The sequence below is a fragment of the Aspergillus oryzae genome, chromosome 3, assembly GCF_000184455.2.
Source record: "Aspergillus oryzae RIB40 DNA, chromosome 3".
Taxonomy (NCBI): Eukaryota; Fungi; Ascomycota; class Eurotiomycetes; order Eurotiales; family Aspergillaceae; genus Aspergillus; species Aspergillus oryzae.
The window spans coordinates 303657-328121 of NC_036437.1; the positions used below are offsets into that span (position 1 = coordinate 303657).

The 24465-nt window shown below is 49.5% G+C and overlaps 8 protein-coding genes across 8 annotated transcripts; 5 read left to right on the plus strand and 3 right to left on the minus strand.

Annotated features, from left to right (window-relative positions):
• Positions 1 to 43: 43 nt before the first annotated feature.
• AO090023000121 (MDR family MFS transporter) lies at positions 44 to 1911 on the plus strand (the record flags this gene model as incomplete). Its single annotated transcript, XM_023235432.1, has 5 exons — positions 44 to 193; positions 251 to 532; positions 593 to 928; positions 993 to 1173; positions 1229 to 1911. The coding sequence occupies 5 exons, from the start codon at positions 44 to 46 to the stop codon at positions 1909 to 1911; spliced, it is 1632 nt and encodes a 543-aa protein (XP_023090453.1).
• A 399-nt stretch (positions 1912 to 2310) lies between these two features.
• AO090023000122 (putative alpha/beta hydrolase) lies at positions 2311 to 4393 on the minus strand (the record flags this gene model as incomplete). Its single annotated transcript, XM_023235433.1, has 7 exons — positions 2311 to 2363; positions 2417 to 2717; positions 2777 to 2972; positions 3041 to 3165; positions 3221 to 3260; positions 3330 to 3514; positions 4184 to 4393. The coding sequence occupies 7 exons, from the start codon at positions 4391 to 4393 to the stop codon at positions 2311 to 2313; spliced, it is 1110 nt and encodes a 369-aa protein (XP_023090454.1).
• Positions 4394 to 8340: 3947 nt separating this feature from the next.
• Positions 8341 to 9598, plus strand: AO090023000123 (uncharacterized protein; the record flags this gene model as incomplete). The annotated part of the gene is made up of 2 exons (XM_001820651.3): positions 8341 to 9366; positions 9425 to 9598. The coding sequence occupies 2 exons, from the start codon at positions 8341 to 8343 to the stop codon at positions 9596 to 9598; spliced, it is 1200 nt and encodes a 399-aa protein (XP_001820703.1).
• Positions 9599 to 10282: 684 nt separating this feature from the next.
• AO090023000124 (lysophosphatidic acid acyltransferase LOA1) lies at positions 10283 to 11419 on the plus strand (the record flags this gene model as incomplete). The annotated part of the gene is made up of 3 exons (XM_001820652.3): positions 10283 to 10313; positions 10379 to 10616; positions 10672 to 11419. 3 exons carry the CDS (start codon positions 10283 to 10285, stop codon positions 11417 to 11419), a joined length of 1017 nt encoding a protein of 338 aa, XP_001820704.1.
• Positions 11420 to 12247: 828 nt separating this feature from the next.
• AO090023000125 (lipase family protein) lies at positions 12248 to 13695 on the plus strand (the record flags this gene model as incomplete). The annotated part of the gene is made up of 3 exons (XM_023235434.1): positions 12248 to 12428; positions 12546 to 12651; positions 12711 to 13695. The coding sequence occupies 3 exons, from the start codon at positions 12248 to 12250 to the stop codon at positions 13693 to 13695; spliced, it is 1272 nt and encodes a 423-aa protein (XP_023090455.1).
• Positions 13696 to 15790: 2095 nt separating this feature from the next.
• AO090023000126 (uncharacterized protein) lies at positions 15791 to 16474 on the plus strand (the record flags this gene model as incomplete). Its single annotated transcript, XM_001820654.3, has 2 exons — positions 15791 to 15920; positions 15984 to 16474. The coding sequence occupies 2 exons, from the start codon at positions 15791 to 15793 to the stop codon at positions 16472 to 16474; spliced, it is 621 nt and encodes a 206-aa protein (XP_001820706.3).
• A 451-nt stretch (positions 16475 to 16925) lies between these two features.
• On the minus strand, positions 16926 to 18968 carry ilv3 (dihydroxy-acid dehydratase ILV3; the record flags this gene model as incomplete). The annotated part of the gene is made up of 4 exons (XM_001820655.3): positions 16926 to 16974; positions 17039 to 17357; positions 17419 to 18824; positions 18895 to 18968. 4 exons carry the CDS (start codon positions 18966 to 18968, stop codon positions 16926 to 16928), a joined length of 1848 nt encoding a protein of 615 aa, XP_001820707.1.
• An 819-nt stretch (positions 18969 to 19787) lies between these two features.
• Positions 19788 to 23685, minus strand: AO090023000128 (putative protein kinase; the record flags this gene model as incomplete). Its single annotated transcript, XM_023235435.1, has 4 exons — positions 19788 to 20335; positions 20396 to 21858; positions 21945 to 22088; positions 23576 to 23685. 4 exons carry the CDS (start codon positions 23683 to 23685, stop codon positions 19788 to 19790), a joined length of 2265 nt encoding a protein of 754 aa, XP_023090456.1.
• Positions 23686 to 24465: the final 780 nt, after the last annotated feature.

A 24465-nucleotide genomic window follows, 5' to 3' on the forward strand; every position in this document is an offset into this window, starting at 1 on the left:
ACCAAAAATCTTTCTATCATGCTTAAACTGTTAAATATCTATCATGATACGAACTTCACCAAATGGTGAGGAGCAGCCTCCGACTAGTCGGGAGGATTGCAAGTCCAACGCAGATGACATTGTCTATCCCACCGGTCTTAGGCTTGCCCTATTGTTGATGTCCATTTTCATTGGCATGTTCCTAGTTTCTCTGGTACGTTAGCATTCGCAAGGTAACAACTGCTCCATATCTATAAACTAATTATTTCAGGACCGCCTCATTGTCTCTACCGCCATTCCTCAAATCACTAATGAATTCAGCTCAGCGGGGGATATTGGCTGGTATGGCACAGCGTACTTGCTCACTAACTGTGCCTTCCAGCTGGTTTTTGGAAAGATATACACCGTCTTCAGCGTCAAGCCTACCTTTCTAACATCTGTCCTTCTATTCGAAGCTGGCTCGGCCCTCTGCGGCGCCGCCCCAACTTCGGTCGCTTTCATACTTGGCAGGGCTATCGCCGGCCTGGGAGGGGGCGGTATTCTCTCCGGCGTCGTAAGTTTTGCATTGTATGTCCTCTATTCCTCACTGGCTTGCTCACCTAAAGACACCTAGATCGTCGTCATTGTCTACGCTGTTCCGCTGCATAAACGACCGAAGTACCAGGGCATCTTTGGTGCCGTATTTGCTATCTCTTCGGTGACCGGCCCACTGGTCGGCGGTGCTTTTACTACAGATGTCACTTGGAGATGGTGCTTCTACATCAACCTCCCGTTGGGAGGCATAGTTATGGTACTTGTGTCCATCTTGCTCCAAGTACCTGACTGTTCAGATATCAAGATGCCTTTGAAAGACAAGCTGCGGCAGCTCAACGTACTGGGCCTGGTTGCCCTCATTCCAGGAGTTGTTTGTCTGTGTTTGGCCTTGCAATGGGGTGGTACTACATACGCTGTGAGTTTGAACCCTTCTGTTCATCGTGACTCCCTGCCGCTACCCAGTAGCTGACCGCATACAGTGGAGTGAGGGGTGTGTTGTAGCATTGCTTGTGCTTGCCTTGGCGCTTTTGGTTACCTTTGCCCTTATCCAGATTTGGAAGCCAGAAAATGCCATAGTGCCACCGCGCACCTTCAAGCAACGCAGTATTGCCTCCGGCTTCTGGGTGAGCTCCTGTCTCGGTGCTCATATGAATCTTTTCGGTAAGTCCACACTTTGAACAAAGAAAATGATGCGTTCTAACACCAAAAATACCAGTATACTACCTGCCCATATGGTTTCAGGCCATAAAAGGTATCTCAGCCGTCGACAGCGGCATCCACCTACTTCCCATGCTAATACCCGTTGTTGTGGCATCCATAATCACCGGCCAATTGGTCTCCCGCATCGGCTATTACACGCCCTTCATGATCTTCGGTGTATGCCTCACAGCGATCGGCACTGGCTTACTCACTACCCTCGGAATCAACACCTCAGCGGGTAAGAGAATCGGCTTCCAGATCATATACGGGTACGGCATCGGCTCCTGTTCCCAGGCACCTAACATGGCCGCACAGACGGTGTTACCGCGCAGGGACGTGGCCATCGGCGCATCTCTCATGTTCTTCGGCCAACAGCTCTTCGGCGCCGTTTTGACGTCGGTTGGCCAGAATGTGCTCTTCAACCAATTAGCACACCACCTCTCTGGCATCCCGGGCGTCAGCCCTAAGCTAATCCAGAATATTGGTGCTACTGAGTTTCTCAATCGTGTCCCAGCTGAGGACTATGCCGTGGCTCAGGAGGCCTATAATGACTCCCTGCGCAAGTGCTTTCAGGTCGGTCTCATCATGGCTTGTCTTTCTGTGCTGGGTGCCTTGAGCATGGAGTGGTGCAGTGTGAAGAAGAATCTTCCGTCTAAAGAAAGAGATGGCCAGCAGGCTTCTGAGGAGGGCAAGTGCTAAGGGAGTTTGAGGGGGAAGGAACCACCGCAGGATGAGATGGCACATTCAACAACATTGACCACAGTGGAAATGGCAGAGAAAGGTACTAAAGGGCAAACTGAGGGTGGGAATGTGGAGGACAAGAATATCACCACTTAGGCCGAGTTCGACTGGAATTGGAGAGAGGAGGTCATGCCATTTGGGTAGAATAACAGGCGAGTTATTTTTGGCTGGACGAGTTAATGGGGCAGGAATATGGAAAAAGTCATTCAAGCTTGTATGGTAGATAAAAGTAATATAGACAATCCCACTCAAATATAATATTATTGAAAACTTATAGTTCTAGCTGTAGATTCAGGAGCATGGCATGACAGAGAGTACCTCGATGAAGATCCATGGGTATCGGAAGCTAATCTTGCATCACAAATCAAGCGAATCAACTTCGTCCTTCTCCCGCAAGAACTGGACAACAGCTGTTTTGACGTTAGCAGGCCTTATGCATAAGAGCCACAAGGAACCAACTTACCCTGCCTGAATTCCTCAGGCCGTTCCTGAACAATCCAATGTCCACAATCTATATTAACAATGCGCGATCGAGGGAAGAAAGACGAAATGACGGGGAACGAACTCTCTGGTATATAATGACTCTGCAGGGCTCGAAGGAACAACGCAGGTTTGGGGAACTGAACAAATTTGCCCTTGTGCGGAAAATCACCCAATGGACCGATAGCAGTCGTCAGGACATCTAGAGGAACACGAAGCTTCAGATGGGGGGAATCGCGTTCTCGAACAAAATTACTCAGTAACCATAATCGCACGGACGGAGACTAGTTGCATTTATGAGAGGAAATCATACTTTGGGGCAATATGTCAGTGTAGCACGTACATCCTCATATTTGCTCAAAATCTTGTCCCCTTCTTGATGGCTTTTGACTCGTGCGTCCTGTACTTCTTCCATAGCTTTGAGATATCTCGGAAACTCTTCGGTCAGGTCTAGGTGGATGGGGCAGTTGTCGATAGCGACGACCTTGGATATCAGATCTGGCGACTGAAGGGCGAGCGTTAAGGCGGTTTTGGCCCCCCTAAAGAAGAGATTTAATATATGCCTGGAATGCATGAATGAGGCAACCTGCCGAGTTTGGTTCCTTACATCGAGTGACCGATTAATGTTGCATTATTCAGTCCGTGGGTTGTGATGAAGTGCTCAACATCTATTGCCATTTCCATATAGTCATGCTTCGGGTGATGGCCGGAATCCCCATGGTTCCGAAGATCCTAAATGTCTGTCAATCATTCATATACTAGGCGTTAATTAAACAATTAAACATACCAAGCAGAAGACATGCTGCGACAGATCCTGGGCCAAGATCCTTCACGAAGAGTTTGTCAGCGCTACATTGAATAGTCGGCAGGTAATTGTTCACGATAGAGAGACATACTTGCCTACACCCCTGTTTTCGCGCTTGGACCCGAGGAATCCATGCAGGAATATTATTGGGTTCCGAGTCGTTGAATCTGATTGCGTACGATTGGCGTGTTTAGAAGTGTGCAATTCATATGCTAATGGGATCCTCGACGTTCTCGTTCTTGTTGGCGTATGTATGTACCTGATGTAGTTCCTTGCCTGTTTTGAAGCCATGGCCCATGGGGTATGTACGGATACTGGCACCTAGAGGAGAACGTATCAAGCGACCCACGCGCTAATTTAGGTGAGCTCCAGTATAATTGGCCAAGAATTCATAAAGTAGACAACAATTCGCGGTTGACAATATCCCAGACTCGGACCGGATACCTGCAGTCTTAGACCCGGGTACTTAGACCCGGGAAGTTGAGTGAGTCTTTGCCGACAAGTTTTGGTGGTTGACTCCACTCGGTGCCGATGGTGGAGAAGATCAGGGCTTGCTGAACCAGTGACCGCGTCAGGTATAGCGTAGGGCGTGGGTAAAGACGCAGACTCTTATTTTTTGCGCCCTACGCTATACCTTTTACATTATTAATTCGATGGGTCTGACTCTTTCACTAAGAAAAAAAAAAGCTCTTTTTTCTTTATTCTTTTACCCGCCCTCCTAGAATTTCTTGCAATTTTTTCTCTTTTTTTCAATTGTGTAGTTCATAAGGAGTAACCCGTAGATTGTAGCCAACTGGTATAAGCAGCGCCAGCTCTACCTAATCTAGATGAGCATATAAGTCCTGTATTTATAAGCAATTGAGATGTTACTCATGGTGTCATAGGTTGAATACTATTAGTCCACCATGTCCTGTGACTCCTGTCTCTCTACCGGTCACAGCGAACTCGGAACGAAGGCCGAGTTCTCCACCCCGTTTTTCCGGGCTTCTCTGAAATAAAATAGAGGATAGAGCCTGACACAATTCCAAAAGACGAGTTGGTCAGGTTCAGATGCATTATGGACGCACATCCGGATCCTGAGTTACGCAAAACTTGCGATAATCTAGATGTCTCTCCAAAGAACCCTTTGAGGCCTTCAGTCTCGCGGAAGAGCATGGTGCGTCCGTTTGACTTCTCTGCGGTAAGTCATAGGTTTTCTTCTAATCCAAACCTAGTATTGTCACTGTTCATATGTAAGCCGTTTTTAGACGCAGCCATCAATTAACTCGTACAATGCTTCAAGGCTCGCAAACTTCATATCGTCGTTGCAGGGATATACTTCGTCTTCAACAGCTCCCTAGGCTCTTCCCTACCATCGGGTGCTCATGATGCTATTGCCGACTATTTTCATATCCCGCAAGATGACTTGAAGATGGTGCTCCCCACTTCACTCTACATGGCTGGGTTTGCTATCGGCCCTCTCATCTTTGGCCCTTTGAGCGAACGCTTTGGTCGGAAACCTATCTTGGTTACCACCTTTGCAATATATAGCCTCTTTACCATGGCATGTGCATTGGCCCCAACCTTTCCAGCTCTTCTGATCTTCCGCTTTCTTTGTGGTCTGGGAGGCTCAGCACCGAACGCAGTTTTGGGTGGCCTGTTCTCCGATATATACAATGACCCTCACCAGCGTGGAATGGTGATGTCGATATTCATGTTCGCAACGACATTTCCCCCTCTCTTGGGACCTATCATTTCTGGCTTTGTCTCTACTGTATCTTGGAGATGGACATTCTGGGCAGGCTTTATCATCGGTGGGGTTGGCTTTCCTCTCGTACTTGTGATGCCTGAGACGTATATGCCAGTTTTATCTCGGAAGCATGAGAAGGCTTTGGGCCAAAGTCATATTGACTCGGAAGCAGCCAAACCTCACCTACAGGGACCCAAATTATCGGATAACATTGGCGTCGTCCTCAGTCGTCCATTCACCATGATCGTCCGAGAGCCGATTGTATTTTGTTGTTCGATGTACTTGGCTTTGATCTATTCTATATTGTATTTGTTCTTCCAAGCATACCCCATCGTTTTCCAAGGTACATACGTCTTCATGGTCGAACATTTCAGAATCGTCGCTAACTGCAGTCTGTCTTCAGGGCTATACGGGATGACACCAGGCGTGGCGGGTTTAGCCTTTCTTCCAAGTACGTTGCATCCACCCACGTTCCATAACGCGCAAGCCCTAACAACAACATCTACAGTTTTGCCGGGGTCAATTCTTGCATTTGTGCTTTTCTGTTTGTACAGCTCCTACCACACCAAGGCCTTGAAGAACGGGTTAGCATGGGCCAAAGTGGAAGAGTATCGCCGACTACCACTCGCTTGCATCGCAGCACCCGCAATTCCTATTGCGCTTTTCTGGCTCGGCTGGTCATCAAGGTCTTCCATCCACCCCGTCATGCCTATGATGTCCGGTGTTTTCTTCGGATTCGGCTATCTTTTAATCTTCATCGCGCTCCTTAATTACCTCACAGATGCTTATAAGCAGTACTCGGCTTCAGCGTCTGCGGCGGCGAGTACATTACGGTCCATATTTGCCGTGTGTCTTCCCTTGGCTACTACGCCCATGTACACCAAATTAGGAATCAATTGGGCTAGCTCATTATTGGGATTCTTTGCCATTGCAATGGCTATTATCCCGTTTGTGTTCATCAAGTATGGAAGTTGGATCCGTGGAAACAGCAAATTCGCCCAAAGAGCGGCACAGGGATATACTATCTCATGAAGGGATGAAGGGGTTCACGAATAATGAATATTTGGACCATTTAGCGCTTAAACATATAGACTAAAAGTTTGCTTTCTTAAGATTATAGTTCGGAAATGAAACTAATCATATAATCAATCCAACCCACTTTCCTTTTAGTGGTGAAAGAATACTCTTTTAGTACGGACACGCTGAGACCAGGAACCCCGCGAGTGAAACATATCTCTCAGTCCCCATTAAATAGCCCACAAAGTGGTTATTTAAGTCCCTTCGAAATAAAACTCACGAAGGCATGGATCATCCCCCCACAGAGCGGAGTCCCCAGACTTGTCAGCCGTGGGAACGTTTGGTCCCCTTGGTACAAAGCAATCGTATGTCTAGCGCCATGTTTTTAATTCTTGAGTTAATGGGGCTTTACTAATAGATTGATCCTTCTCAACTTCCGGGGCTTTCCGGTAACACCGACCTATTGAGACCTTTGATGCTTCTGTTGCCCTTCCAGAGAATTTGCACACCTTATCTTCGCGAATGCAGAGTCAGGGTCATTTTTTCCCGATGGGGACATTTTAAACTACACACCTCCTAGTGCTATTGAACTTCCTGAGGGGACCTCTATCAATCAATCTGCACTGTTAAGTAGTGAGGCTAGCTCATTCACAACAGATTACAGCCACGGCGACAGCTATACAGCTATATTCTCTAATGGTCTACCACCACCCACCACAACTGGAAACAAAAGATATCTACTGCAGACCCAGCGAGTACGGTTCAATGCAGCTTTTCTAAAAGGGACACGAAGTCTCCTCGCCATAAGAGCAGGTACATGATCAACAGGCCTGAACAACAGGCTGTACCGATGTTCGTCCCGAGTATCAGCTCCCCAGACCCTCTCAGGCGTTGGCAGGAATCGCTTCCAGAAGACGAACCTGCTCTGTTCTCTACCATCAGAGACGCGATACAGGACTCGTGGTCTGCAAACGAAGGATTCACGGCAGTTGAGCATCAGCAAGGCATTCCCGATCCCGGGTTTGTCGACGTTTTCCAAATATACCGTCGATGAGAATCCCGAGCCGCTTCGACGACTAGTCCTGAGAGTGGTACGAGTGCCTCTTCTCGACAGTCAGCTCACTCTGGCAGATCAAGTGGTAGCCACGGATCCGCCTGGAAGACGCAATCCCGTGGGAAGAAAGAAAAATCAAGAACAAGAGATGTTGTCACGGGCTGCCTTTCAGAGTGATATCAATGCTAGTGGTGGTGATGACCAGGGGAGGTCGGATTTATCGACAGCCTTGCCTCTTGTGGCACGACCTGTCGTCTCGAACATAACCTTGTCATTCAAACCCAACCGAAGTTCGGTCACAAAGGAAGGGCGTCTTCTTACGTTCCCAAACATTCTGCAACATCGTGTTAGGTCAACTCCAGGTGCAGGACTCGGGTCTGTATTTACACACGCAAGTTCTGACTCGTCACTTGAGCCACTGCGCAGAGGGGCAGACGCGCCTTTGAACTGTTCCTACTGATGCAATGTTCCGACGGGAAGCATGGCATCTTATGTTTGATTTTGAGGATCCCTGGAATTAGACGACTGCGGATCACCCTCAATGGCAGGCTACTTTTCGAGAAAAACAGAGCTCCTCCACGACCTGACCAACTCGTGTTCGTATCTTACTCATCTGGATCGTTCCTGATGCAATAGACGCTAAATTGTATAGGAAATCATTCGGCCTCTTCCAAGCAGACGGAGTATATGTTGCCCCCACGCCCTAATACGTATTATCTGACCGGATTCTACATGTCTTAGTCAATTGTATATTCTCCCACATTATACGCAGCTTAAACCCCATAAGGGACTATAGTCAACCACTATTGAAGTATGCCATGCATCTTGGCAATACCCGATGAGTCATTCTCAAGAGCTTTTCACCGGGATGCTCTAGACTTCCAACAGAAGACAAGAAAACACTTAAAGCCCTCCTACATGGGCGTTATCGCGGAATATTTATTGGAGGATAACTTCATGGCTCTTGTTAGCCCGCATACTCCACATTTCGGACTGGTCTCACAACTCCCCGGTGGAAGAAGTGGGTCAAAGGCTCTCAGACTCAGAGGGCGTGTTATTACGCCCTACGGAGTACACCCTTGTCCCCACCTAAATGTGGGCCCGTATACTATCTACACAACTCGTATAGGCCTTGGTTCTATGTGACCTCGTAACTGGGATATCCTGAGTTGAAGTCAAATCCTGCCATCTTGGCGTCGGGCGATGAGCTATAAATACGTTCTCCTGCAGTACGGGCGAGTGTCAATCCTTCTCAAGTGTACAGCTCCCAAGCATCCCTAATAACTCCTAATACCGCATATCATGGCTCCCTCCGCTATCGAGTCACAGAAAACCAAACCCGAAGCCCCTGTTGTCACCGAGAAACAGGCCGGTCAACCCCTTGACGCCTCCAAGTTGATCTACACCTACACTACCAACCCACGCGATGTTCCCGACGAAACAACAGCTCATTCCGGCGACGAGACCATCTGCACCGACCACATGGTCGTCGCAACCTGGAAAGCCTCCACAGGCTGGTCAGCCCCAGAGTTGAAGCCATACGGTCCATTGAATCTCATGCCCACAGCCTCCTGCTTACACTACGCTACCGAGTGCTTCGAGGGACTCAAAGTATACCGCGGCTACGACGGTAAGCTCCGGGTCTTCCGTCCAGATCGCAACGCCGCCCGCTTGAACATGTCCGCGAGTCGTATCTCCCTACCCCAAGCCGACGCCGACGAGATAACAAAGCTCATATTCGCCCTCCTCGAAGTCGACGGCGCGAAATGGCTCCCCAAGGAGAGAGCCGGTAACTTCCTGTACTTGAGACCGACACTCATCGGCACCCAGCCGACTATCGGTCTTGTGAAGTCCAAGCAAGCGATCTTATACATCATCCTGAGCTATATGCCTCGACAGGATACTCCACCCGGGGGAATGAGGCTTTTGACTTCACCAGAAGATATGGTTCGTTCTTGGGTGGGTGGATTCGGCTATGCCAAGGTTGGTGCGAATTATGGGCCGTCGGTCCTCGCCACGCAAGATGCTATGCAACGTGGCTTTCATCAAATACTCTGGCTATACGGTGATCAGGGTGAGTGTACAGAGGCGGGCGGTAGTAATTTCTTTGTGGTCTGGCACCGCAAGGATGGCAAGAAGGAAATTATCACGGCGCCGTTAGATGACCGGCTTATTCTGGATGGTGTTACCCGGCGCAGCTGCTTGGAGTTGGCAAAGGAAAGACTCAGTGATGAGTTTGAAGTCACTGAGCGCAAGTATACTATTGGTGAGCTGATCGAGGCCGAGGCGGAAGGCCGACTGCTGGAGTCGTTTGCTGCGGGCACGGCGGTAAGTTTGTTCTCGTTAATTAGGTGTGATAAATGTTCCTGTGCTAATATTGATTTAGTGGTTCATCACCCCTGTCTCGGCGATTCAGCACCGAGAGCATGATATTCCTATCCCGACGGGACCTGATGGTGGACCCGGTGAGGTCACTGGTAAGATCAAGGGCTGGTTGAGCGATATCATGTATGGGCGTGCAGAGCATGAGTGGGGTATTGTGGTGTCTGAGAGGGAATAGACGATGAGATGATGTTCTTTTATCAAACTACGAACGAAATATGAGTCAAGCATAATTAACAATGCACGTTTCCTTTTTGTTGTTGATGCCGTTAGCATTCCAGAAGAGTCAGCGACTACAGTTTGGAAGTTGATTGGGACGCTTACCTTGTTTAGTATCCTTCCCGCGTCTAAGGTTATTGAATGAGCCAAACGGTAGTAGTTGTTTAGTTGGCCTGCTGTACGTCTAAATGTGTATCAAGCTGAGTAAGCTATATTTATGCTTCAACTAACCTGGAACTCTCTAGCAATCTATTCTCGCCACTTCGCATTGCTTTATAGATGTATCTAATAATCTATATATGTAATAGAGAGCCATTGGCTAGATTCTTTATAATGTCAGTATACTTATATTCGATCGTGGATGCCCCAGGACTGCCATGCCCCAATGCGGTTAGTGGCATATGGCTGCCTCAGGCGACAGGGCATGCTTGGCCTCGGGGACATGTGAAAGTCGAAAACTCCGCCTCGCTCACGACATCCGATAAAGGACAGCGAGGCTCAATTGATTACTCGACCCGAGCCGATTCTGGCCAGTGCCCGTTTGCTGTCAGTCCCTCTCAACCGCACCCTGCAGTAGCGCACCAATCCAGGGGATGGCCACATGAAACGTACTGTGATCGCAACACCACACCGTCGTTGAAACATGGAGAAATTCACTCAGTTCCGAGATCGAGGTGGGTGCATCTCGTGAAATTGCTGGCCCCTGCCATCGGTCAGGCTAACTAGTGGGACCGTCTAGGGTCGGGAATTGCGCCTTTCCTTCCTATTCCACCTCAACCCGCCGGCTTTCAGCTGCCGTTACGCGTCTTCCTCTTCTTTTTCCGTCTTCCGCTGTTTATCTTCGTTTGTGTCAGCTACTTCCTCGTGCTACAATGGCTTCCGATTGGATCGCTAGGGAAGAAGGCATCCTTGTGGTGTATTCTAGGGGTGCCCAGCATATGGTGGATTGATCTTCAAGTGGACGGCGTGAGGAAAGGGTGAGTCGACTGGAGGCGACGTCACCGAACGCGCAGGGCTAAGAACCCATCACAGATCCCTCTCCAAGCAACATCAAGCGCGTCTTCCAGGTCCAGGCTCCGTCATTGCCTCCTCGTTTACATCCCCCATCGACGCAGTCTACCTGGCCGCCATATTCGACCCCGTCTTCACTGCTTCCTACCCGAACTCGCGGAAGGTCGAACAGATCTCCCTCTTCCAGGCGATCCTGCGCGCATTCGCCATCCCGCAAGCTAACCCACCCCCGAAAGCACGCTTGGTGGATCTTGCGACCTTAGTCAAGAAAAACCCCGGGCGACCCATCGTCACGTTCCCCGAATGCACGACCACCAATGCGCGGGGCATCCTGCCCCCCAGCCCCTCGCTCTTGAGTGTGGCCCCGAAGACTAAGATCTACCCCGTCAGCCTGCGGTATACCCCGGCTGATGTTGTGACGCCACTTCCCGGAAGTTATGTGAGCTTCTTGTGGACGCTGCTCAGCAAACCCACGCACTGTATCCGGGTGCGCATTGCCGAGGGGGTGGTGAGTGGAGTTGATGGAGAGGGCGGATTCACTACCCGGAAGTCTACGTATGATACCAACTATTTGGATACACTGGACAAGGATAGTACGTATGGATCCCTGGACACGGAGGATGCAGAGTTGACGCGGGCTGAGAAGGCCTTGTTGGACAATGTGGCAGACTCCCTGGCACGTCTGGGAAGAGTCAAGCGGGTTGGATTGGGCGTTCCGGAGAAGAAGGATTTTGTCCGAATGTGGACGAAGACGCGACGAACATGGTGATGAAGTTGTATATTCTTCGGTAGCATCATAGGGGGATATCCCCAGTAGGTTGAGTCTATACTAGCTTTCGAACCAGCAACACATGAGTAGAATAAGGGAAAAGAGAAACGAGAAACAGGCCAGCGGTGAGACAGCACCCTTGCCGGTGTGCCAACGAAGCACATACAGAGAGTGGAAGAGGACCGGATCTCCCCGATGACCCTGCATGATAGCGCCAATAAAAGCTTGTAGACAGCCACTACAGCCCTACTACTAGTAGTAGTCCGCCATCACCTGACACTCTCAGGACTAACTTCAAAACAATGAAATTCGGCCCCCACTCTCCAGAAGACGATCCCAAACCCCGCTAAACTGTCATTCTTATAAGGAAGCGCCGCCCGTAAGGCTTAATTTCTAGTCCCTGATTCAGTTTCCCATGGATTGATCCTCAATGTGCTTGCATAATTACTAACCACGCCACACCCATATCATGAAGAGGAAGACATAGCGGTGAACATGGGGCTCAGGCGTCGCAAAGAGAAACTACAACCAGCTCAAGGAGCATCCTCCGTAGCGCATACACGCTCCACCTCACTGTACATGATACCAACAGCAGCATCTACAGTTCATTCTCTGTCCACGGCATCAACGATCTACAGCCATGACAACAACACAACCACGTCGCTTAGTCTTTCCGGAACGACCCTTGTGACGGAGGGGTCGTTCACAGAGTCACTTAGCCAATATGAGGCTCAAGATTCAATCTCAAGGAAACAAAGAGCCAGACGCTCCCTCGCAAAATATGGGTCCTATGCGGATCTCTCTAATGCAATCTCTCAGACAAAGGCCATGGCCAGCGATTCAAAATTAAAGGCGCGGAGCTCTGTAATCAATCTGGAGCAACAGATGCGCGAGTATGTGACTAATGTGACGCACTCGAGTGTGGATCTTTATGGGACCATGCTGAGGAAGTTGGATCATATGATTACTTCTATGGATGAGGGATTGTTTCGAGATAAGGAGGATATGGGTATGTTTACCAACCGCCCTGGGATTCCTGTGTCAGATCTATTTTCCATCCCCACTACATACTGATACGGGTATCCAGTCACGGCATACGGCGATGAGGTCTCATATACAAAGACAGGCACAGAAAAAGAGGTGAAAGCGACATCAACAGGTCCCAGTTTCTTCTCGAAGACCTATCTGTACCACAACTCCCGGCTCCCGGCTCACCTTCCTCCAGTGCAAATGTACGTATCACCCATACTCTCTATTTACCAATACATGTGGATCTAAACTCATATTATAGACTGCCGCAAACATATGCTCTCATCCGCCTAGCAGCCCAGTACTCCAGCTCAGCCTATAAGAAACCCGTAGAACTCACCACGACTAGCAACCCCTACGTAAGCGCCAACATCCGCCAGGGAACGAAAGCAATGGTAATCAAGCCACTCGCATCAGACGATCTCAAGAGCATCGTGGTCGCAATCCGAGGAACGCAAAGCTTCCGCGATTGGGCCGTGAACATGAAAACGCTCCCAACAGCCCCAGAGAACTTCCTCGACGACCCAGAGAACCTCTGCCACGCGGGATTCCTCACCGTGGCACAGAGAATGGTCCCTTCCGTCGCGGCGTACCTCCGAGATCTACTAACTGAGGATCCCAATCGCGCGTCCTATTCACTTACCCTGACGGGTCATTCTGCCGGCGGAGCAGTGGCCAGTCTGCTGTACTGTCATTTGCTCTCAACGAGCGTGTCGTCTGAACTAAAGCACTTGGCTAGTTTCTTCGGAAGCATCCATTGCGTGACATTCGGTGCGCCGCCAGTCTCTATTAGACCTCTGTTCCCGACGAAGTCACCCGCATCACTAGGATCGATGTTCTATGCGTTTATTAACGAGGGTGATCCCGTGCCCCGGGCCGAAAAACCTTATATCACCTCGTTGCTGAACCTCTACATGTCGCCCGCGCCGTTCTCTCTCGGCACAAGTCGAACATATCCCTTCGTCAGCAGGAAAGATAAACCTGCCATTTGGCGTGTGCCACCGGCTACGCTTCATCTTGCTGGGAACGTAGTCCTCCTGCGACACCAATCCCAAGACCCCGTCCTCAACTTACCGCACGGCGCAAACACCATCCAGAAAGATGAAATCGAGGCCTGCCAAATCCCTAGCGAAATCATACATGATGTCATCTTCGGAGACCCCATAAAGCACTGGATGGGCTTGTATCAAGAAAGAATCGAGCACCTCACCCGCAGATCACAAGAGCCACCACCCTATCAGCCTTAATGCAAGACAATCCCAGTCTAAACCAACACTTTCCCAATACAAAGATCTAGACCTCGCAAACTAACACATCTTAGATCTACATATACATCTGAATACTAGTCCAATCTACAAATCCTCCAACCACCCTACAAAGCGTCTACCATTTTAGTATTCCGCCTCGTCTCTAGCAGCCAAGTCACTAAGTAATTCTACCATGTACCTGGAGAACCTAACTTCTAGCATTCGTAGACGAAGTTGAACATCATGCCGATACATACATCTGTCATCTTTATGGTCCTATATAACCGCAACAGGCGAGACACGCTTGTGGAGATCAGGATCTTATAAACAATAACTAAAGATACGTTTTTGTGGAGAGGATATACTACGACATGAGCCCAGCGTGATGTGATCATTCCACTACTAATCTGTGCTGAACGTAACCTCGCACAACTGTTCCGTGGGCGGGTTCCGCATGATATAGAAGATTGGCTTTCTGTTGGGTAGGTCTTTTCCATCATTATTAGATTCAACCCTTTAGCCGTTCAGGGACTGTTTATATGCTTTCGTAGAGAATGTCTTGTGAGTGAATTGAGGTTGCGTGTTTCTTCTTGAGGTAGATCGGGATTTCTATAGGTAGAGAAACAAGGGAAATGCCTACTGCCATCCTAGTCCAACAAGAAAGAAACAAGAACCTAAGAAGAGCACTCCATAACACTCGGTAGATTGCTCAATTAGTAAAAGATAGCCACAAACTTCTGATCTAAAAAGATACTCACTCGACACTAGGCTATATACACAATAATAGTAATCCGCGTATGAGGATTTCCTTAGTATATAAATCGATAACTAGTGCTTCCAAATTAAGATGGAAATATCCGTAACAAGGCTAAATCCCATATAAGATTCGCTTTGCCCCGACTGGGTGTAGGGTGTATTAGCCGGGACTAGACTCTTATCCTGTTATCTTCCAAGACTGATGCCCCTTAGTCGTTCCTCCAACTGGTGCAGACTTCCTCCTTAGCTGGAAATAGTTCGAGTGTACGGAGGAGGGCATTTACCTCAGACATCCCACCCAGCCCGATGTGTCTTACCAGCATCGGAGTGTAAACCACGAGCATCGACGGCGTTTCTTGTTTCTTTGGCGTTTCTTGTATCTGCGTTCGAAGGAATTTATTACCGCAGGATCAAAAGATATTGACTTATACCAGTCATCGAACGTAAATCTGGTACCGAATTCAATAATTGTCTGACCGACTGGCTGACAGATAGTCCGAAAGGGGAAGTTGATAAATAGTATCAGAAAACGAATATCATCCGTAGAACATTGAATTCGGTAGCGCCCATCCTCGAACTCGACATCGCAGGATCCATGTGTCACCTGGATGCGGATACCATCTGCTGTCTCAGATCCCCTGTTTTGAAGAAAACGATCATGGTGCGTGGCCTTCAACATTTGATGGTAGTGCGTGGACTTCAAGGCTGAAATTTGAGCCACCGGGGCGATATATTCTATCAATAGCTCAGTATCGTTTGGTTTTGACACCTTGACTTCTACCATGTCTTGGGACATGGTGGGAATGGATGTTTTGGTCCCGAGCTGGCGCGAGAAAAAACCTCCTCTTTGCAAAGCTGGGTTATCTTTCTCGGTGGGGTGTGAGATGGGCTGACATGAAGATTGGAGCCTCACTGCTGATCTTACCGGATGAGGGAAGTGACGAGGCTGTCAGATTGAACTGCAGGCTCCCACCGACCAATCAATTGACGGATTTGACCGTCGAAGGAAAAGGAAAAAGAGACATGTAAAAGGACAACGTGCCGTCTTGTCACCACCAGAGCACGGGAAGTTCATGCCTACCAGGCTCAGGTGGGGGGTACACACACTATGTCAACTAGAGATAGCAGCGCCGAGAACCCCTTCTCTGCAGAGGTAAATGCAGAAGATGCTCGCTTGTGGGATACTATCCGCCATCTTCACAGGAACGGTTTCATAAATTTAGTGACAAGACGGCCACCTTATATCCCACGCTGGGCGTATAAGCTCTTGAGAGCTGGCAGGGGTCAAAGGAAGACCCTGTCGGACGGGGAATATGGCTATCGTATCAATTTGGCGGACATGCATCGAATGTACATGAGACACCTCCAGGCCAGGTTGATCCAAACCGCTATCACGCTTCATTTCGACCACGGAAACGCGAGACCAAAGGAAGAAATCCAAACCCTGGAGTCCACTCTTAGGAAGTACGGTGCGGTTGCCGGAGAGAGACTCTAAAATCTTGTCCATCCTGCTGACGTCGAACGATGAATAGTTCAGGCTGTCCAAGACCATGAATACATGGCGAGGTATGCTGGGCAACGCAACGATCCGTTCATTGCGTCAAGTGAGCGAATTCACGACAACTACCTGCTGATGAGGGAAATGACCAGGTACGGAAAAACTGCCAGCGACATGGAAGCGTTCAAAGAAGGGGCAATCCCAACTGGACCATGGGAGACTGGCGAAGGCGGAGCGCAACCTATCGGTGCCACTCGGACTGAGACCTTGAAGAGAGGACTCTGGTCGCGGATTGCTGGGGCCTTGGTTGGTGGCGCTTTCTTAGTCGGTCCCATGTGGTTGCTTGCACTCAAACAAGAACTGTATTTGCAACTGGGTGTAACAACGGGTTGCGTGTCAGTTTTTGGGCTTCTCATGGCGTGGTATCTGAGTAGCTTAGAGGCTGTATTCGCCGCATCTGTAACCTACGCTGCCGTCCTCATGGTATTCATCGGCGTCATGATACAGGAAAAGGGCGGGAAATGAGCCTAGAATGTCAGGACGAAGTTAATTACGCTCACATGTAAGGTGATTAGAGTTTTCTGAATGGACATGTATCCGTGATGTGATAACGAGCCTATGGCTATAACGCTGGTTTCAAAAGACCAGTGGCGCAAAGGAGGTGTGTAGTATTCGCATTCAGGGTATGGGAGCTGAATATTCAAATGCTCCATTGCTGTCGCCTACTCGAAAGATCGATTAAAAGAACTAGATTAATGAACTTTGTAAGGTATCATGTTAATGAATGCTCCTAATAACAACATGAGGGTAAAGGAAATGCTTTTCAATCCTTTTGGTTCGCCTATCCAAGCGGCACAAAGACAATAATATATTAACCAGGACATATATTCCACCCATTCCAACATAGGCGGGAAAAGACGCCTTGCTTTACGATGGCGTCCCGCGCAAAGATAAAATACACCCGACAGCTTCACACTTAATCAAGAGCATCGGTGATACAGCCGTGGCTGGCATCCTTGACGGTCCTGTTGCAGCGTGTTAGTAACTAAGATCAAACCATGTGCATTCTATGGGGCAGAGATAACATACCTAGCGTACTTGCCGAGGGTTCCTCTCATAGTCAGACCGGTGGGAGGCAGCTTGCCGGCCTCCTTATCGGCTTCCCACTGCTTGCGTCTCTCGGCGAGAGTCTCCTGGTCAACCTCAAGGTCGAGAACGCGCTTCTCAGCATCAATGACGATGACATCACCATCCTTGACGAGACCAATAGGTCCACCAACAGCAGCCTCAGGGACAATGTGTCCGATCAGGAAGCCATGAGAGCCGCCGGAGAAACGTCCATCGGTGATGAGGGCAACCGACTGTCCGAGACCATAGCCCATAAGGGCAGAAGAGGGCTTCAACATTTCTATCCCACGAGGAATGATTAGCTACGTTAACCAAGAGGAATTTGAACTCTCAATACGTACCGGGCATACCAGGACCCCCCTTGGGCCCGGTGTAGCGGATAACCACAACAGTCTTGTCCTCCTTTTTGATCTCACCACGCTCCAGAGCAGCGATGAAATCATCCTCATCATCGAAGACACGTGCCTTACCAGTGAAAGAAGTACCCTCCTTGCCAGTGATCTTACCAACACTGCCACCCGGAGCCAGGGATCCCTTCAGAATCTGGATATGGCCAGTCTCCTTGATGGGGTTGGACAGAGGGCGGATGATCTTCTGATCTTCGGGGAAATCGGGAACCTTCTCGAGGTTCTTGGCTAGAGTCTCACCGGTGACAGTCATGCCGGAACCATCGATGAGGCCTTCCTTGAGCAGGAACTTGAGCAGTGCGGGGGTACCTCCGATCTTGTGCATGTCGGCCATGACGTACTTGCCCGATGGCTTCAGATCAGCCAAGAAAGGAATACGGTCGGAGACGGACTGGAAGTCCTCAATATCCAGCTTGATGCCGACCGAATCAGCGATGGCAATCAAGTGCAGCACAGCGTTGGTCGAGCCACCGGTGATGTTCACCACAACCATGGCGTTTTCGAAAGCTTGGCGGGTCATAATATCCCTAGGGCGGATGTCCTCCTTCAGAAGCTTCTTGATCGCCCCACCAACAGCCAGACACTCAAGGTCCTTGGCGCGGGACTCGGCGGGGTTGGAAGAAGAGCCAGGGAGGGTCATACCAATGGTCTCAATGGCGGTGGCCATGGTGTTGGCCGTGTACATACCACCGCAGGCACCGCCTCCTGGGCAAGCGTTACGGATAATATCAAATCGCTGAGGCTCGGTAATGTCGCCGCTCAGGAACTGCCCGTAGGCCTGGAATGCGGAGACGATGTCAATCTCGGCATTGTTTTGGGTAGCGGCACAACCGGGCTTGATGGTGCCTCCGTACAACATAATGCTCGGCCGGTTGACTCTGCCCATGGCCATCAACACACCGGGCATGTTTTTGTCGCAACCCGGGATACTGATGTTGGCATCGTACCACTGACCACCCATAACAGTCTCGATAGAGTCGGCAATCAGATCACGACTCTGAAGAGAATATCGCATACCCTTCGTACCCATACTGATTGCATCACTGACACCGACGGTGTTGAACTGCATGCCGATCAAGCCTGCCTGTTCCACACCTTGCTTGACGCGGTGGTTGAGATCGAGCAGATGCATGTTACAGGGGTTACCGCTATACCAAACGGAGGAGATACCGACTTGAGCTTTGTTCATGTCCTCCTCGGTGAGACCGGTAGCGTAAAGCATGGCCTGGGAAGCACCCTGCGAGATGGGCTGTGTGACATGGCGGGAGACCTTGTTCAGAGCGTTGTCGTCTTCGGAGGAAGAGGCCTTTTGCTTGGGGAGGGTGGTAGAGAGGGGACGACTAGTAGTGAAAATCAATCAGCAACGTGCCATTGGTGAATGGGAAAGGGCAATTCATTCAATCGCCTTACACATTGACGGCGGACCGCCTGGAGAGGCTCCGCAGAGCAGAGGGCATACGCCCCCGGGTTTGTGAAAGAAGCATAGTTGCAGTTTGAGGGGTATGGGGGTCCGTGGAAATGACACACAAGGGCAATTGGGAACTCAATTGAAAGAAAATAAATAGCTTCTAAACTCTACAAGAAAGTGGAGCGGGTCGCCGTGAGTGATGCCCGTCCTCCGCAGCGAAGTCGGGGGCCGGAGTTAGCCTCAGGCTCCCCGATGCCGGTTGGCCCAATCCCATGCCGTAGTTTGTCAGCACTCAGGCCAATCATGCGTCATTGACTACTCAATTACCTACAAGTATACATAAAATCTAGTGACAGCAATGAACCTCTAATCATCTTCAGTAGTGTTTGTTTGTATTGTGTTTATAATTAATTATTATACACTTAAACTCTTTTTCGAAACCATCTAGAACCTGCGATTGTTGTCTTCTACCACCCGTTTTCCTTGCGGTCTTGTCATGAGTATTGTATATCCGTTAAAAGAAAAATAAAAAGAATAAAAAGAAAGCAAGTACAGCATAAAAGGGGTTAGGAAGGGCAAGTCAAAATAGTTCTAAGGGTATACCGGTTCTTTTGGACTAGCCAAAGTAAGCGAAGGGAATGAGAAAAGGTTATAGCGAGGAAGAAAAGAAGAGAAAGAGGAGTGGGAAGAAAGACAAGGGGAGGAAAGAGAAGAAGGAAAATATAGAAAGAAAGAAGCGGAGCAAAAAAGGTCAAAGAAAAAGAAAAAGAGGAGAAAAGAAAGACAGATACAGGAACACTATCAGTCCATCACCCCGGTGCCCATCTCTGTATCACGTAAGGCAATATAAAGAACCGACAGGAAGAGTGGTGAAACATGAACCAAGAGACCAGCTCTACGGTACCTCTTTGTCACCTCTCTTCAACCCACCCGGTACATCAATCGCTTTCGCAACCCATTCAAGGGATGCAATCTCATCCAAGCTTTTGCGTTTAGTGTTCCGCTTTAGAAGCCCTTCGACGCACTCGCGGGCCCCCTCTAGATCTTTCCCCTTCTGGGGATCCCATTCACCATCATTGTCCGCATACCGATACCATGACCACTCACATCGCGCAATGCGGTGTGGGGTACGAGCACGGAGTTTCGCCGGGTCGCCTCGAGTACCCGGCAAAGCATCAAACGGTAGTCGATTTTCCATCATCGCGTAGAGCAAGACGCCCAGGGCCCAACCATCGGTGGACCGCCCGTCATAGGGCTGTCCCATTAGAATTTCCGGGGCTGCATAATCCTCGCTTCCACATCGGGTTTGGAGGAGCGGGCTCTCCGGAGGTTGCGGAATCCGTCTAGATAGACCCAAGTCCGTAAGAGTGACTACCGCGCGATCGTATGTACGCCAATCAGTTATCTCCTCCATAGCAGCGGGGGGCAGAGTGACTAGGACATCTGTAGTTGGTCCGACTTGTAAGCACTATGGTCAATCCGGGCCACGGTAGAACCTCTTACTCTCAAGTTTGATGTCCCGATGGACTATGAAGTTGGCGTGTAGGTAACGCACGGCGGCCACTAACTCAGAGAAGATCCGTCGAATGAGTTCTGGGCTCATGGGCCTCGGTCCAGAGGTTGCGACGTCAAACAGGTCACCTCCTGGGCAGTAATCCAAGACCAAAAGAGCGCGCTTTTCGTCGCTTCCGAACGCCTTTAGTTGCACAAGTGATGGATGGTTGACCGACTTCAGAATGTCTACTTCCCGCTTCAGCGAGACCTCCAATCGTTCCTCATCAGCTCCACCCGCTGGGCCATGCTCAATGACCTTCACAGCGACGAGCTTTTGCGTAGCGGCATTCACCCCTTGGAGGCTCGAACTGTAACCCGTGTCCATATCATCCTGCAGTTCCATGCGTACTGCTAGACATACTTGGCTAAATGTGCCCTGTCCGAGCTCGCGCAGTTTGCGATATTTGCGCGGCTGCTGGGACCGAATGGAACGTACCGAATATATCTCATCCGAGCCATCCATGGATTGTGGGCTGAGAATGACGGGCTCCACATCACCATCAGATGTACTGCGACTACTCCTTGGCGGTGTTGGAGGACGGATTGCGGGGATCGCGATGCCGCGATGAACCGCTAGGTGCTGTTCCCGGTGTAGGTTGTTGGACTTTGAGTCGGTACTCGACGATGAGAAGATGCCTTGAGACACACCCGATCCCGAAACTGCGATTGGACGCGGCTTGATTGGAATGGCCTTCGTCGGAGGGACATACTCACTAAGGCTACGATTACGAGCATGCTTCGGAGCTCCATCAGGGCGCGGCTTGCTGGGTGTCTCTGAATGCTTGTCAGCACCTAACATCTCCGCCATGCCACGTTGCTTGCTTCGCGATCGACATTCCGAGGGCCCCAGTACTTGAGATGAGTCACTCAAGCGCAAGCTCAGGCTCGAGCCGTTCCGCGAAAGAAGTGACGGGGTCCGAGACAAGGACTGTGAATTGCGACGCGATATTTTCCATGGCGAGACGCCACTGATGGGCGAAGGCAAGGGAGTGATGTCTCCCATGGCCATGAGCTGTGGCGACGACAATAACGACGCTGGGGACAGGGAACCTCCTCCGGAAGAGGGCCTTTCGAGAAACCCACGCAAACTCGATGTTCTTCGAGGAAGGCTGCTCGACGAGATGCTGTGATGCATGAATGGGTCAGATTCTTTCGACGGGCTCAGTTGCGCTGTGCGCGGCAGATCCGTTCGTATCTGAAGCGACGGAAGGGGCTGTGGAGCCCCGGGGTGAAATTGGTGAATCATTTCATCCTTTATATTCGGTGAGAATTCTCCATTCAAGGATACTGGAGAGCAGATGCCCTCTACTCCAGAGCTCACCGAAGACACCGAAGAAATTCCATTGTTACCCGAAGCCGTTGTAGCAGAGGCTTCGTGTAACAGAATAGGCTGTTTAGCAAACAATGCTGACCTATCGGTCGATTGCGAAGAATCCGGGGAAATCATCGAACGAGTCAAGAGGGTTCAGTGCTGCGATATCCCGATGGCTCTATTTACCGGAAGGGCACTGCTGTCGCGGCGCAAAGTGGACCCAAAGCACAGTTGTCACTCGAACTAGGCGGGTAACCGCTACCTAAAAGGTCCCTCGGGTTAAACTCTAAGTTGACCAAGCTGAACTTGGTTAAAAAAAGGCCTTCAGGCCTAGGATTTTGGTCGAAACCGGGGGTGAATGGTAATTAATGGGTTGTGTTATCAAAGCATCTGGGAGGGGAAAGGAAGTGGCGAAGGTTAAGAGAGGAGGGAAAAAGAGGAGAAAGATAAGATAATGGTAGAAAGGGAAAAGGAAATTGGGGGTTTAATTTTTTTTTTTTAGTCGGGGAGCAAGAAAGAGGCAAAACTAAGGTCGGGGACGGGCTGGTTGTTCTTCCCCAAGGGCTAAATACACGCCCTCCCGGACAGTATCCATGCAAGCGTTAAGTTTCGCAGCAGCTACTACTTTAGATGACGCTACAGAAAAAAAACCCACGCGGGGTCAGCTGATGACCACTCTGCTTTTGGCATAGTGGCCACGAGGTGAGGACTCAAGTCACTCAACAGGATTTAACGCTACCCCGCATCCAGTAATACCGTTGGCGGGAAGACCAAAAGGAGGAACCACTGTTCCCTTCCATATCAAGATCGTCTCGGTTCTTTTTGGCGGTGTTCCCTCTTGAAATCAGGCCCGTCCTGGAAATAGAAGCTTCATGAGGCTTAGTCTGGTCGGAGATCGTGGGAAGGGTTCGGAGTACAGGGGGATGCAACGACTAATCGAGGCACACTGAAGTCAGTGGCTGGATTGTGATGGATCATGGCTGACAGGAGACTTTCTGGCAGGATCCACTCTTTGGAACTTCTTTTTCTTCAATTTTTCATACGGAGTACATTCTTCTTCCTTTTTTTTATTTTTATTTTATTTTGTTTTATTTTATTTTCGTTAGTACAAGATATTCTTGGTCCATTCTTTCAAATGGTGAAGATTTCTTCTTTCTGTCATTGACTGTGACTCTAGGTGGTGCCTTGCAGATCCTCTGGATCGGGCAAACTGCTTATTAGTACTGCGCTGCACTGCACAAAACAACGTTTATTTATCCTTCAATTCTAACGGCGCTATTGTCTGTCCTTGCCTCTCAACAAATCCAAGAGCTTAGAAGGACTACCAGTAGGAGTACTACAAAGCTCTCGCAGATACCTATTTCCCATTTGGGAACCTGCGAGCTGCAAGAAATCCTAAACGGGCAACGAGTCCTGATTTGAGAACTCAGAAGATTGTTTAAAAAAAAAAAAAAAAAAAAAAAACGCAATGACATTCGGTGAATAGCAAATGATCCATGGATCGCAAGTGACCCAGTCCCATCCTGGCTAAGCTTGAATTAAGTGGAACTAATCCGGATTAGGTCTCAGAGACCGGGAAAGTGGTTCTTCGTGAAATAATACTAAAACAACCCCAATTGCAGGTGGACGCGGACAGACGTTCTCGAATTCCGCATTCCAATTTCCCAATGGTCGATGGGACTCGACTTCAAGCCGAAATTTCGGGTCAGACCGCATTCCATGGTTTCAAATCTCCGACCCATTTTCGACGCGACGAGTCGTTATTTATCATCTGTCGAGTTGATTTGACGCACAGTGCACATCATCGGCCACACTACCTTAGCGTCTGCGTTAGTCCACTTGAGGGGGCAAATTTAACTCCGTTGATTGTACCCTGAATCTGATTGCTCTGAAATTGTGATGGGTTATCCTCGGTTACTTGCTTCATGATCGACGGCTGTGCCTCCAAAGTCTACGTAAGCTGTTTAATTCTCACCAGGTTTGCTCTTTGGCCCTTCAAATCAGTGATTCGTCACGGGGAAAATTGAAACAGGGATCCCCTCGACGATCGCCAAGACAACGAGCTATTGAAAGGCCCCGTTGACCCAGCACTTCGGGCCTACGGGCGCATTTCTTTCGAATGAATGGCTGGAGAGCGTTTTCTTGGCAGGCATGCCGGGTTGACTGCTTCCGGTTGGTCAATGCCCATGATTATGTGCCCCACACACCTGTTGCTGACTCAAGACGACTGAAGATATGCCAATGATGCTAGATTGCACGGATGACGTAGATCAAGATCTCGTCATTTTATGAGACCAATCTCTCGAGATCTTGGAAGGATAAATACTTGCCAGAGGCCTCGCAGAAAAATGCACCGGGTTATCTTCGCTCAGTTCACGGTCCAGACCACATTAGTCCGACAGATGTCTCATTTCCGAGCAATTATAGGTCCCACTACACATTGCGTTGCTAAGCAAAAGCTTCGATGGGCCACTTGGATGCCGGACCCAACTGACCCAGACTCAGGGTATCAGCCCTAGCGGTTTTCATCGTCGCATATTGAGAATTTCAGGCCCTCCACCGATAGCCGCGTGGCCGCTTATGAGGATTCGAAGGGGCCACTAACCCTTAGACTGGGACTGAAATTTTTCATTTTTAGCCCTGATACCGTTGCACCCACCTTTTGCTACTGTTGCACTATTTTGTCTGCAGACGCAATCGCCGTTCA